The sequence below is a fragment of the Sphaeramia orbicularis genome, chromosome 18 (assembly GCF_902148855.1).
Source record: "Sphaeramia orbicularis chromosome 18, fSphaOr1.1, whole genome shotgun sequence".
Lineage (NCBI taxonomy): Eukaryota > Metazoa > Chordata > Actinopteri > Kurtiformes > Apogonidae > Sphaeramia > Sphaeramia orbicularis.
In genome coordinates this window covers 25,057,824-25,072,545 of record NC_043974.1, presented here as the reverse complement: position 1 = coordinate 25,072,545, position 14,722 = coordinate 25,057,824, and the positions used below count along the sequence as shown (strand labels likewise).

General features: G+C 32.0%; 1 protein-coding gene across 1 annotated transcript in view; it reads left to right on the top strand.

Moving 5' to 3' along the window:
• Positions 1–14,722, top strand: part of plcb3 (phospholipase C, beta 3 (phosphatidylinositol-specific)) — a 146,027-nt gene that overhangs the window by 36,652 nt on the left and 94,653 nt on the right. The window contains exon 2 of the mRNA XM_030162722.1: positions 1,771–1,857. Within this exon, the coding sequence (XP_030018582.1) occupies positions 1,771–1,857 (87 nt within the window). The remainder of the gene's footprint in view (positions 1–1,770; positions 1,858–14,722) is intronic.

The following is a 14,722-nucleotide window of genomic DNA, read 5'->3' as shown; positions in this document are numbered from 1 at the left end:
AATATAACATTTATCTTTTAAGTGCTCTAAGTGCTCGGTGTCCAAACCAGAGCTCACTTAATCTCTTCACTTGTAAGTGTGAGATTTGTGTTGTAAGTGTGTGCATGTGTGTGTGTTAAAAGGAGCTGGATATTATTATACATCCTTCTAATGCAGGGGTGTCAAACTCATGTTAGTTCAGGGGCCATATACAGCCCAATATGACCTGTAGTGGGCCGGATCATTAAAATAATAACATAATAATACATAAATAATATCCATTTCAAAATTTGTATGTCTAATTTCTATGTTTTAGAGTGAAAAAAGTAACATTATATTATTAAAATTTTTACATCTACAAACTATCCTTTAAAAAAATGTGGAAAAACATGAACAAAACATGACCGAAATAAAATTTATTAAGAAAAAAAGTGTAATTTTAACAATTTATGCCATTATTTGGCCTCAGCTTTTCATTTTTACATGTTCATTACAATGTACAGATCACAGTGGATCTACAAATACACAAAACATTTAATAACAGACAGAATATTGGTACAGTTACTCTTAAATCTCTTAAGACACTTCAAGTTGTTCATATTTGTTCAGGTTTTTCACATTTTTTGTAAAAAGCTAGTCTGTAAATGTTAACATTTTTGTGTAATTTTACTTTTTTTTTTTTTACACTAAAACAAAGAGAAAAATATGTGGTTTTTGTTATTTATAGTTTATTATGATAGTATTTTACTGGTCTGACCCACTTTAGATGGAATTGAACTAAATTTGTTTTGACATCCTTGATTGTTAATATCTTCAGTGTCATTTTTTTATTTCAGTAATTCATCCTGCGGGCCTGTTGAGCCGCATTTTGTAATAAATTCCCATTATGTAATAAAAGTTCAAAATGTAATAAGAATGTCATGTCATCTTGTAATAAAGCCGCATTTTGTAATAAACTGACACATTTTGTAATAAACTACGTCAACACATTATATAGTACATTTTTTACATTGTTAAAGACACTTTCCCGAGTATTTTATTTTTTTTTCAGCTGCTGTAGACACTTTAAATTGATTGAAATATATTCAGCAAAATACATTTTAGTTGCAAGGTAGCCACGGAAGGTGTGACGGTTTAGCTCTTTTTTTATATCTACAAATGTTGTTTACATTGTTAAAGACACTTTCCTGAATTTTTTTTTTTTTTTTTTCAACTGGCATAGACACCTTATATTGATCAAAATATTTTAATTTGCCTTAAAAAGGTTCTGTTTAGAAATAAAGCCATTTATTGTTCAACATCAGCATTTTCTACTTTGTGTGTGCATGTTGGAGTGTGTGTACTAATTGCGAATGTAATGCTAATAGGTAGGCTATCATTAGCACTACTACAACTACTAATCTGCAGGGCTACTTCAATTAAAGAGGGCGAAAAAATCTACTTGAGTATAATTATTACGTTATTCCATTTTCCTGAAAATAAAAATGTGTCAAGCGCATTTTGTAATAAATTTCTCAAATTGTAATAACTTACTACATAATGTGAAAAAATTTACTACATAATGCATTGAGGTAGTTTATCACAAAATGCGTCAGTTTATTACATAATGCGGCTTTATTACAAGATGACGTGACGTTCTTATTACATTTGGAACTTTTATGACATAATGGGAATTTATTACATAAAGCGGCTCAACAGGGCCGGATTGGACCCTTTGGCGGGCCGGTTTTGGCCCCCGGGCCGCATGTTTGACACCCCTGTTCTAATGATTCTATTTGTGCCGTCCTTCAGGAGCCCAACAGCGGACCCCCTACACTTGTAACCCTGAAAGTGGACCCCGATGGATTCTTTCTCTACTGGACAGGAGGTTCCAACCTGGTGAGACACACACACACACATACACACACACACAAACACACACACACACACTGATAACAAGTCCGTCGCCAGCCTCACAAAGTACAGACATTATCACATACAAATGGGCCACTAATGCAAACCACAATGGATTTTTAATGCACTGACATACAGTATCTGTCTTGCTGTTTGCTATCACAGAGCCTCTTCTTTCAGCTTTTTTTTTGTCTTTTTTTTTTCTCCCTAAATCCCCTTTCTTGCTCGTCTCCGTCTCTTATTGCCGTGTCATTTGGTCCATTAGTCTGTGCAAAATGGGTTTTCATCATTTCATGGTCCCGGCCTTGTTTTGCCTCCTGTCCAAGCTTTTCTCCCTGATGTCTTTATGGTTCTTCTTCTCCTTCATCCTTTCAGCCCCTCCATCTTTTTACTCCACATCCACACTTCCCAGCCACTCTGTATCTTTTATGTTGTTGTGCTTAAGCCATTAGATTGGTAATATTGGATTTTGCATTTCAGCTGACATAATTAGACAGAAACAACATTGAGTGAGTCAGCAGGATGGAGCGTTTTAAAGATTTTAATATGATTTGTCGCCGTCTGTCTTGTCTCCGTTTTATTTCGTTATTCCTCTTTCTTTTGCCTTTCGCTTCTCTCTTTTATACCTCTTCCCTTTGTCCTCCTTGTATCTAAATTAAAATCTTTCTCCGCCTATTAGTTGCCACATTCATCCGTCACATCTGGCTCTACAAACCCCTCCCTCGTTTTGCTCATTTTATCTCAATTTTTATATTAACCCATAAAGTCCCGAACAACCGCCGTCGAACAAAAGCATCTACTGATTTAAACTGGTTTATATCTGTTGATCCACTAATCCTATCAATACATGTCAATAATTGGTGTAAAATACAGTTTGTCATCTTTTCATGGTCATCAGATATGACCCATTTGGACGTTCAGAGGCTCCGTAGTTACCGTGGAAACATCATCATCTTCTATAACACTGATTGACCAGTAAAACCCATGGAGTTGGATCAGTAACAGTGGATGGAGACACGTGGTTTATGTTCAGTTAAGGATAGATTTGACTGAGAAAAAAAAAAGAGGAAAAATTCATTTGGGAACTGATACAAAATTAGCACTGGGCCTTTATGGGTTAAGGGTGAGTTTAAAGCTACAGTGAAGGAGTGAGTGAATAATTTTTATCATATATTGTAATGAAAATGTCTTTTTTCTTAAGTTTTCTTTTGTTTTAATGTAATAACCCTTGAATTTATTCAGTTTTTATAGATATCTACATGATTAATGAGTTAAATATAGGAAAATACATGATTTACACTGGAAAAAAAAAACAACATAAAATACAGAGGTAAATATTACAATAAATGGTGATAAATCACTTAAAAAAGGTTAAATTGAGAGAAAAATTCCTTTTGGAAGTGCCACCAAAGTAGTGCTGGGTTTTTATGGGTTAAAGGTGAGTTTAAAGTAACAGTGAATGAACAGTGAATGAGTGAATAATTTTTATTTATTCATATATTTTACTGAAAAAGTAATGTTTTCTTCTGTTTTCATTGTTTTAATATAATAACCATTGAATTTACTCAGTTTTTATAAACATCTACATGATCAGTGAATGAAATATTTGACAATACATGATTTAAACTGGAAAAAAACATAAAATATAGAGGTAAATGTTACAATAAATCACTTAAAAAAAGGTTAAAATGGAGGGAAAAATCATTTTGGAAGTGCTACCAAAGTAATACTGGGTTTTTATGGGTTAAAGGTGAGTTTAAGGCAAAAGTGAATGAACAGTGAGCGAGTGAATAATTTTTATTTATTCATATATTTTACTGAAAAAGTAATTTTTTTCCTTCAGTTTTCTTTGTTTTAATATAATAACCAATTAATTTACTCTGATCTTTTATAAACATCTAAATGGTCAGTGAATTAAATATCGGAAAATGCATGATTTTAACTGGAAAAAACATAAAATACAGAGGTAAATATTACAATAAATCACTTAAAAACAAGGTTAAAATGGGGAGAAAAAATCATTTTGGAAGTACTACCAAAGTAATACTGGGTTTTTATGGGTTAAAAGTGAGTTTAAAGCAACAGTGAATGAACAGTGAATGAGTGAACAATTTTTATTTATTTATTTATATATTTATATATTTGATGAAAAAGTCCTTTTTTTCTTCAGTTTTCTTTGTTTTAATATAATAACCATTGAATTTACGCAGCTTTTATAAACATCTACATGATCAGTGAATTAAATATAGGAAAATACATGATTTTAACTGAAAAAAACATAAAATATAGAGGTAAATATTGCAATAAATCACTTTAAAAAAGGTTAAAATGGAGAGAAGAATTTATTTGGGAAGTGCCACCAAAGTAGTACTAGGTTTTTATGGGTTAAAGGTGAATTTAAAGCAACAGTGAATGAACAGCGATGGAGTGAATAATTTTTATTTATTTAAATATTTATATGTTTGAATGGAAAAAGTCATTTATTTCTTCAGATTTCTTTGTTTTAATATAATAGCCATTGAATTTACTCAGTTTTTATAAACATCTACATGATCACTGAATGAAATATAGGACAATACATGATTTACTCTGGAAAAAACATAAAATATAAAGGTAAATGTTACAGTAAATGGTAATAAATAATGTAAAAAAGGTTTAAATGAAGAGAAAAATTCATTTGGGAAGTGCCACCAAAGTAATACTGGGTTTTTATGGGTTAAAAGTGAGTTTAAAGCAACAGTGAATGAACAGTGAACGAGTGAATAATTTTCATTTATTTAAAATATTTATATATTTGAATGGAAAAAGTCATTTATTTCTTCAGATTTCATTGTTTTAATATAATAACCATTGAATTTACTCAGTTTTTATAAACATCTACATGACCAGTGAACTAAATATAAGACAATACATGATTTACACTGGAAAAAACATAAAATGCAGAGGAAAATATTATAATAAATGGTAATAAATCACTTAAAAAAGGTTAAAATGGAGAGAAAATTCATTTGGGAAGTGCCACCAAAGTAGTACTGGGTCCAACCATCTCTGCTATCCCTCCATTAACCTGCTCTATGTATGTACATGTATGTGTATATATATATATATATATATATATATATATATATATATATATATATATATATATATATATATATATATATATATATATATATATATCCATGTGAAGTTAGCCTCCTCAGAACATTTTGCAAAGCTTCTCGGATCAAATAACATTTCAGGGCGGCCAAATTAACTCATCCCACCCTCCTGTCTCTTTGTTTTTCTCCTTCGGTTACTTCCACATGCACACACTCCATCTTTGCCTTTATTCCTGGCGGTCTATTTATCCTGAAGGCATGTATGGAATGACGCACTGATAGCCAGTATTATCACTGCGTTGTGTCTGCACATTTGGGAGTATGAGTGCAATGGTGTCTGTGCAACATATCTGGGCCAGAGCAAATGTCACTCCGTCTGCACGTGTGTCAGCATGTGTTCACACACTCGCTAAAGAGACGCAGGCTTTAAATATACTCATCCTTATGCAGACGTCTTGTCCGTGCATGCGCCTGCACATGCGCATCTATATGTGTGTGTGGTGTTGAAATAATAGGCCATTTATTGCCTGAGGTGCAACAGTGACACTATTTAGCAAAGAGTGAAAGTGTCAGTCATTAAATCATCGTAATGCCGAAGCCTCTTTACACACCGCCTGCTAACACTTTCACATCCGTCATGTCATTTGTGGAAAGGAAAACAAAAGACTCAAAGGAGGAAGGGAAGATAGATCAGCCCCTGTAAAAAGGTCACATCAAATTAAAGACCAACTGGATTTTTTAAAAAAACAATATAATGATTTCTAACGGCATTAAAGCTATAGCTGATCAATCTGCAAATGTCATTGTCCCATTGGGGAAAAGTGACTTTAATAGAAGGAAAGTCAAAGCAATAAACCTCAAAATAAGTCGATAAATAAATGCGTCTGAATCACTGGAGTCGTCATCATCACCCTTTCGCTCCGTGTTAGATTATAGGCTACCATTTCCATTACAGCAGGGGTCTCAAACGTGCAGACTGGGGGTCAAAACTGACTCGACAAAGGGTCCAATTGGGCCTGTGGGATGAATTTAGAAATGCAAAAATTACACTGAAAGTATTAGCAATCAAAGATGTTAAAATCATTTTAGGTTCATTCAATCTAAAGTGGATCAGACTAGTAAAATACTATCATATTAACCTATAAAGAATGAAAACTGCGATATTTTCTCTTTGTTTTAGCATTAGAAAAGTAAAATTACACAAAAATATTTACATTTAAACTGGATCAGACTACTAAAATACTATCATATTAACCTATAAATAATGAAAACTTCAGTATTTTCTCTTTGTTTTAGCATAAGAAAAGTAAAATTACGCAAAAATATTTACATTTAAAGTGGATCAGACTAGTAAAATACTGTCATATTAACCTATAAAGAATGAAAACTGCAATTTTTTCTTTGTTTTAGCGTAAGAAAAGTAAAATTACACAAAAATATTTACATTTAAAGTGGATCAGACTGGTAAAATACTATCATATTAACCTATAAATAATGAAAACTGCAATATTTTCTCTTTGTTTTAGCGTAAGAAAAGTAAAATTACACAAAAATATTTACATTTAAATGTGGGTGAGACTAGTAAAATACTGTCATATTAACCTATAAATAATGAAAACTGCAAATTTTTTCTCTGTTTTAGCATAAGAAAAGTAAAATTACACAAAAATATTTACATTTAAAGAGGGTCAGACTACTAAAATACTATCATATTAACCTATAAATAATGAAAACTGCAATCTTTTCTCTTTGTTTTAGCGTAAGAAAACTAAATTACACAAAAATATTTACATTTAAAGAGGGTCAGATTAGTAAAATACTATCATATTAACCTACAAATAATGAAAACTGCAGTTTTTTCTTTGTTTTAGTGTAAGAAAAGTAAAATTACACAAAAATATTTACATTTAAAGTGGATCAGACTAGTAAAATACTATCATATTAACCTATAAATAATGAAAACTGCGATCTTTTCTCTTTGTTTTAGCATTATAAAAGTAAAATTACACAAAAATATTTACATTTAAACTGGATCAGACTACTAAAATACTATCATATTAACCTATAAATAATGAAAACTTCAGTATTTTCTCTTTGTTTTAGCATAAGAAAAGTAAAATTACGCAAAAATATTTACATTTAAAGTGGATCAGACTAGTAAAATACTGTCATATTAACCTATAAAGAATGAAAACTGCAATTTTTTCTTTGTTTTAGCGTAAGAAAAGTAAAATTACACAAAAATATTTACATTTAAAGTGGATCAGACTGGTAAAATACTATCATATTAACCTATAAATAATGAAAACTGCAATATTTTCTCTTTGTTTTAGCGTAAGAAAAGTAAAATTACACAAAAATATTTACATTTAAATGTGGGTGAGACTAGTAAAATACTGTCATATTAACCTATAAATAATGAAAACTGCAAATTTTTTCTCTGTTTTAGCATAAGAAAAGTAAAATTACACAAAAATATTTACATTTAAAGAGGGTCAGACTACTAAAATACTATCATATTAACTTATAAATAATGAAAACTGCAATCTTTTCTCTTTGTTTTAGCGTAAGAAAACTAAATTACACAAAAATATTTACATTTAAAGAGGGTCAGATTAGTAAAATACTATCATATTAACCTACAAATAATGAAAACTGCAGTTTTTTCTTTGTTTTAGTGTAAGAAAAGTAAAATTACACAAAAATATTTACATTTAAAGTGGATCAGACTAGTAAAATACTATCATATTAACCTATAAATAATGAAAACTGCGATCTTTTCTCTTTGTTTTAGCGTTAGAAAAGTAAAATTACACAAAAATATTTACATTTACAGACTAGCCTTTTACAAAAAATGTGAAAAACCTGAACAAATATGAACAACCTGAACTGTCTTAAGAGAAATATGTGGAATTTTACCAATATTCTGCCTGTTACTAAATGTTTAGTGTATTTGTGGATCCACTGTGATCTGTACGTTATAATGCACATGTGTAAATAAATAAACTAATATTGTTAAAACTGCACTTATTTTTCTTAAGATGTTTATATTTGTTCACGCTACGTTCAAGTACAGTTCGTAGTGCCACACGTTCGTTTGCTCTGTCATGACTTTCTTGCTGCTTTTCTTCTTTGTTAATGTTGGCGTAACAGTACGTGGATTTCACCCACTGTTGTTACTTCAGGAGCAGGAATTTCAGCCACAGTGCCTCAAAATATCCAGACAACCAGTAAAAGGCCAATTACAGGGGAAACTGGGGCATTTAGGCTCATAGGCACAAGGTCAGAGAGTGGTAATAGAGGTTGAGTTTTGTTATTTTAATGCAACAAAAATGGTATATTCCTGCTCTTAAGACTTTTTTAATGTGTCTTTTCTAGTTTTTACTGCAGTGTTGGATTTAGACTTACTCCTACACTGTGTGACCACTGCTAAAACGTCTTTTTTTTTTTTTTTCAAGTTTTCTACTTAAGTGTCTTGAATGGCACAGAAAATCTCAACAGTTCAAATGTGTGACATGCCCTCTCCTGCTCCACAAGTGAACCCCTCACCTCTAATCCTTTAATGGAGTTTCCCTGTACTGCTCCAAGGTGAAATTAAGCACATCTGAACTCACTGATGGAGCTTATTTTGGGTTTTTACAAGGCTCATTTCAACGTGATGTCAGTGATCGCCGAATTTAATTCAGCTTTGTGGCTCCCCAGGAGATTTCCAACCGGAGCTGAAAAGAAAGAGGACACAGCAACACAGATATTCAGCTATTATTAATGAGAACAGTTAATACGCTTTTACACAGATGACAAGGGTATTCTGGATGGAACCCATTTCTCTGAATAGAGATACCCAAAATATTTGATCTCCAGTGTAGCTTTTTTATTTTTGCTGCTCCGCTTTTTGCACTTTAGATGTCACACCATACTGCGCTTGAGCTAAGGTTGTTCAGCTTTAATGTGAGGATCATTTCCATATGTGCTTTTGCTATCAGAACTGTGGACGATGCCCACCGGAGACACTTTTAGCAAAGTTTTGCAAGGACGTCCAAAAGTTTACAACCTAAAAATGTCACCGGTACTTCTTTAACAAAGACCCACTTCAGAAAAGAGGATGGATTTTACTGCAATATAAAGGTGAGGAAGGACGCAGGACTGACATTGCATTTTATTTGGGGCAGAAACTCAGTCCCAGTGGGTTTCAGTGGAAGGACTCAGCACATAAAAACTCTTAGGAAACACACTGCATTCTATCCCCAATATCCAAATACAGTTAAGAAAGGTTAAATAGAGAGAAATATTCATATCTGTAATTGCCACAAAAGTAGTACTCCATCTTTCTGGGTTAATTTCTGGTTGGTTGGTCCATTAACCCTTTCATGCACAGTGGTCACTACAGTGGACAGTTATTCTCCAGCTGTTCTCTTGTATATTCATGGGTTTAGTTGTTTTAGTTTCGTATCAGCCAACACAGTGGACACTTATACATCATTTTATAAACTGCAATTCATACCATTACTGTAACTTTGCTGTTCTTGATTGGTTCTTGAGTGGAAATCAATTGTTAATTGTTACTTTTTGCATATTATCTCCATGAAATGAGAAATAACTAGTATTAGAATGTGTTAAAATGTGAGAAAACATCAGATTAGCTGCATTCAACATGGTTTCATTTCATTGTTTTCATATCACTTTATGATATTGGGTTTTAAATACATGTTTCTTTGCTTCAAGAATAAAATTCATGGTGTAGCTGAGTGGACATTTTTGTAAATCTATGCCAAAAAAAAAAAACCAACTCAATCTCATTGTTTTTTTCATGTCTAAGGAGGAATAAAAACACTAAAAAAAACAAACAAAAAAAACCCCACCTCAACTAAGGTTCTCATAAGTCATGCATGAAAGGGTTAAAATCGGCCTTATAACTTTACAGACACACTTATTTGACATTTATTATACAGGGTACTTGCTTTTCATTCAAATAAAAATTCTAGACTTTTTCAGAACTGCTATTTTTCCCCCCAAGACCTTGACTTTATGTACTTTTTTTTTTTAAATTGCAATTTAAAATATGTTAAAAAAGGCCAGTGAAAAACAAAACAAACCCCCCCCCCCCACACACACACACACACACACATTCATACTTAGTCAAATGTGCACAGTATTGTGAACCTTATTATCACTATAATCAAAACCATCATCAACAGTACTAATAATAACAGCAACAGCGATTAGAAAAAAGGGTGAGAAAAATAAATAAAATGGAAAAAAAATCTCTCTCTCTCTCTCTCTCTCTTTCTATACACAGTGCAATAGAATTATGGAGCTTTTCCTGAGGAGTCCAGATATGTAAGCAATGGGCTCCAGACTCTTAGGAAACACTTCATTTTATCCCAATATCCAAATACAGTTAAGAAAGGTTAAATAGAGAGAAATATTCATATCTGTAATTGCCACAAAAGTAGTACTCCATCTTTCTGGGTTAATTCTGGTTGGTTGGTCCATTAACCCTTTCATGCACAGTGGTCACTACAGTGGACAGTTATTCTCCAGCTGTTCTCTTGTATATTCATGGGTTTAGTTGTTTTAGTTTCGTATCAGCCAACACAGTGGACACTTATACATCATTTTATAAACTGCAATTCATACCATTACTGTAACTTTGCTGTTCTTGATTGGTTCTTAAGTGGAAATCAATTGTTAATTGTTACTTTTTGCATATTATCTCCATGAAATGAGAAATAACTAGTATTAGAATGTGTTAAAATGTGAGAAAACATCAGATTAGCTGCATTCAACATGGTTTCATTTCATTGTTTTCATATCACTTTATGATATTGGGTTTTAAATACATGTTTCTTTGCTTCAAGAATAAAATTCATGGTGTAGCTGAGTGGACATTTTTGTAAATCTATGCCAAAAAAAAACCCAACTCAATCTCATTGTTTTTTTCATGTCTAAGGAGGAATAAAAACACTAAAAAAAACAAACAAAAAAACCCCCACCTCAACTAAGGTTCTCATAAGTCATGCATGAAAGGGTTAAAATCGGCCTTTAACTTTACAGACACACTTATTTGACATTTATTATACAGGGTACTTGCTTTTCATTCAAATAAAAATTCTAGACTTTTTCAGAACTGCTATTTTTCCCCCCAAGACCTTGACTTTATGTACTTTTTTTTTTAAATTGCAATTTAAAATATGTTAAAAAAGGCCAGTGAAAAACAAAACAAACCCCCCCCCCACACACACACACACACATTCATACTTAGTCAAATGTGCACAGTATTGTGAACCTTATTATCACTATAATCAAAACCATCATCAACAGTACTAATAATAACAGCAACAGCGATTAGAAAAAAGGGTGAGAAAAATAAATAAAATGGAAAAAAAATCTCTCTCTCTCTCTCTCTCTCTCTCTCTCTCTCTCTCTCTCTCTCTCTCTTTCTATACACAGTGCAATAGAATTATGGAGCTTTTCCTGAGGAGTCCAGATATGTAAGCAATGGGCTCCAAACTCTTAGGAAACACTTCATTTTATCCCAATATCCAAATACAGTTAAGAAAGGTTAAATAGAGAGAAATATTCATATCTGTAATTGCCACAAAAGTAGTACTCCATCTTTCTGGGTTAATTCTGGTTGGTTGGTCCATTAACCCTTTCATGCACAGTGGTCACTACAGTGGACAGTTATTCTCCAGCTGTTCTCTTGTATATTCATGGGTTTAGTTGTTTTAGTTTCGTATCAGCCAACACAGTGGACACTTATACATCATTTTATAAACTGCAATTCATACCATTACTGTAACTTTGCTGTTCTTGATTGGTTCTTGAGTGGAAATCAATTGTTAATTGTTACTTTTTGCATATTATCTCCATGAAATGAGAAATAACTAGTATTAGAATGTGTTAAAATGTGAGAAAACATCAGATTAGCTGCATTCAACATGGTTTCATTTCATTGTTTTCATATCACTTTATGATATTGGGTTTTAAATACATGTTTCTTTGCTTCAAGAATAAAATTCATGGTGTAGCTGAGTGGACATTTTTGTAAATCTATGCCAAAAAAAAAAACCAACTCAATCTCATTGTTTTTTTCATGTCTAAGGAGGAATAAAAACACTAAAAAAAAAAAACAAAAAAAACCCCACCTCAACTAAGGTTCTCATAAGTCATGCATGAAAGGGTTAAAATCGGCCTTATAACTTTACAGACACACTTATTTGACATTTATTATACAGGGTACTTGCTTTTCATTCAAATAAAAATTCTAGACTTTTTCAGAACTGCTATTTTTCCCCCCAAGACCTTGACTTTATGTACTTTTTTTTTTTAAAAAATTACAATTTAAAATATGTTAAAAAAAAAGCCAGTGAAAAACAAAACACCCCCCCCCACACACACACATTCATACTTAGTCAAATGTGCACAGTATTGTGAACCTTATTATCACTATAATCAAAACCACCATCAACAGTACTAATAATAACAACAACAGCCATAAGGAAAAAGGGTGAAAAAAATAAATAAAATGGAAAAAATCTCTCTCTCTCTCTCTCTCTCTCTCTCTCTCTCTCTCTCTCTCTCTCTCTCTCTCTCTTTCTATACACAGTGCAATAGAATTATGGAGCTTTTCCTGAGGAGTCCAGATATGTAAGCAATGGGCTCCAAACTCTTAGGAAACACTTCATTTTATCCCAATATCCAAATACAGTTAAGAAAGGTTAAATAGAGAAAAATATTCATATTTGTAATTGCCACAAAAGTAGTACTGGGTCTTTCTGGGTTAATTTGGGGTTGGTTGGTCCATTAAAATCAGCTTTCCTTTTGACAAACACACTTATTTGACATTTATTATACAGGGTACTTGTGTTTTATTCAAATAAAAATTCCAGACTTTTTCAAAACTGCTATTTTTTCTCCCCCAAGACCTCGACTTTATGTACTTTATTTTTATTTTTTATTCCAATTTAAAATATGTTAAACAAGGCCAGTGAAAAGCAAAACAAAACACACACACACATTCATACTTAGTCAAATGTGCACAGTATTGTGAACATTATTATCACTATAATCAAAATCATCATTAACAGTACTAATAATAACAGTAACATAAGAAGAAAGGGTGAGAAAAATAAATAAAATGGAAAAAAATAAAATATATAGACATACACATACATATACACAGCACAATACAGTTACGGAGCTTTTCCTGAGGAATCCAGATATGTAAGCAATGGGCTCCAAACTCTTAGGAAACACACTGCATTTCATCCCCAATATCCAAATACAGTTAAGAAAGGTTAAATAGAGAGAAATATTCAGTTTTGTAATTGCCACAAAAGTAGTACTGGGTCTTTCTGGGTTAATTTCTGGTTGGTTGGTCCATTAAAATCGGCCTTCAACTTTACAGACCCACTTATTTGACATTTATTATACAGGGTACTTGCTTTTTATTCAAATAAAAATTCCAGACTTTTTCAAAACTGCGATTTTCTTTTTTCCCCCCAAGACCTTGACTTTATGTACTTTTATACATGTGGACCTACTTTTCTGGTTGAGATTGGACCTGTTGTGTGTAGTAGAAAAGTTAGTTTTAATGATAGAAACATTTTCAAAATATGCAAAAATCACATAAACATACCACACAAACATGTTTCACTGGAATCATTGCAGTACCGACCAGTTAGTTTTTAACTGATTGATATATTTATTTCAAATATGAATGTCAAAAAAGAACAATAAATAAACAAACAAAACACTGAAGCATAAGATGTATGATAAATATTCAAAAAGGAGTGAGAAGTGTAACTTATAAACTCCCATCCTTTTTCCTTAAATAATTAATAACAATAATAAGCTTCCTAGTCTAAACATATCTACACTCTAATGCCTGATACTTACTTTTAAATAATTTTGTTTCTGGCTTTATATTATTACAAACAAATATAATATGATTTACATAAACACATAATACAATAACACATATGTATGTACACAGATATATACACGCATAAACATATACACATACCACATACACGAATATTAGTGAAATCATATCAAGTTTTTATGTTTTCCTCATGTATTTCTTATCTTACAAGATTATGTGCCTTTGAGCATATTCTAAAATTCAACTATGAGAGAAACTTTCTTCCATATTTTATTATGTTCACACAAAATTCCAGACTTTTCAAGGTCTGGAAAACAGCATTTTAAAATCCCATACTTTTTAAGACTTTAAGACTTTTTAAGACCTGTGCAAGCACCCTGTTATAACAGTTATCTACATGTGCTGATGTAGTATAAAAGAGTTTATAGTGATCAACCAAGTGATGGAACCATAACACCCACCGCAGTAGACCACCAGCCTAACCTGCACTAAAACGTATTCATGCATTTTCTGTCGTCTAAAACCCACTGCCTCTGGACTCCTGCTGGACCCTTTTTTTTTCTCCATAATTTAATTTTTTCATTTGGGAAAATATTTTACAACAGAGTAAAACAGAAAAAAAACAACTAAGCACTTTTGTATATCATGTCTGAAAAATCAACAATGGTAAAACATGAAATTTAATATAAACACATTCCATATATATATGTCGAGGCCCAAAACGGAATCTGGCCCGATTCAGAATCGGGCCGGCCCAGAATGGAATTCTATTCTAGGCCGGCCTAGAATGGAATCCTGCTGCTATAATGTTATTTTTATACCATGTTTAATGCAAATGATCCATAATTCCATAATTTGTCAT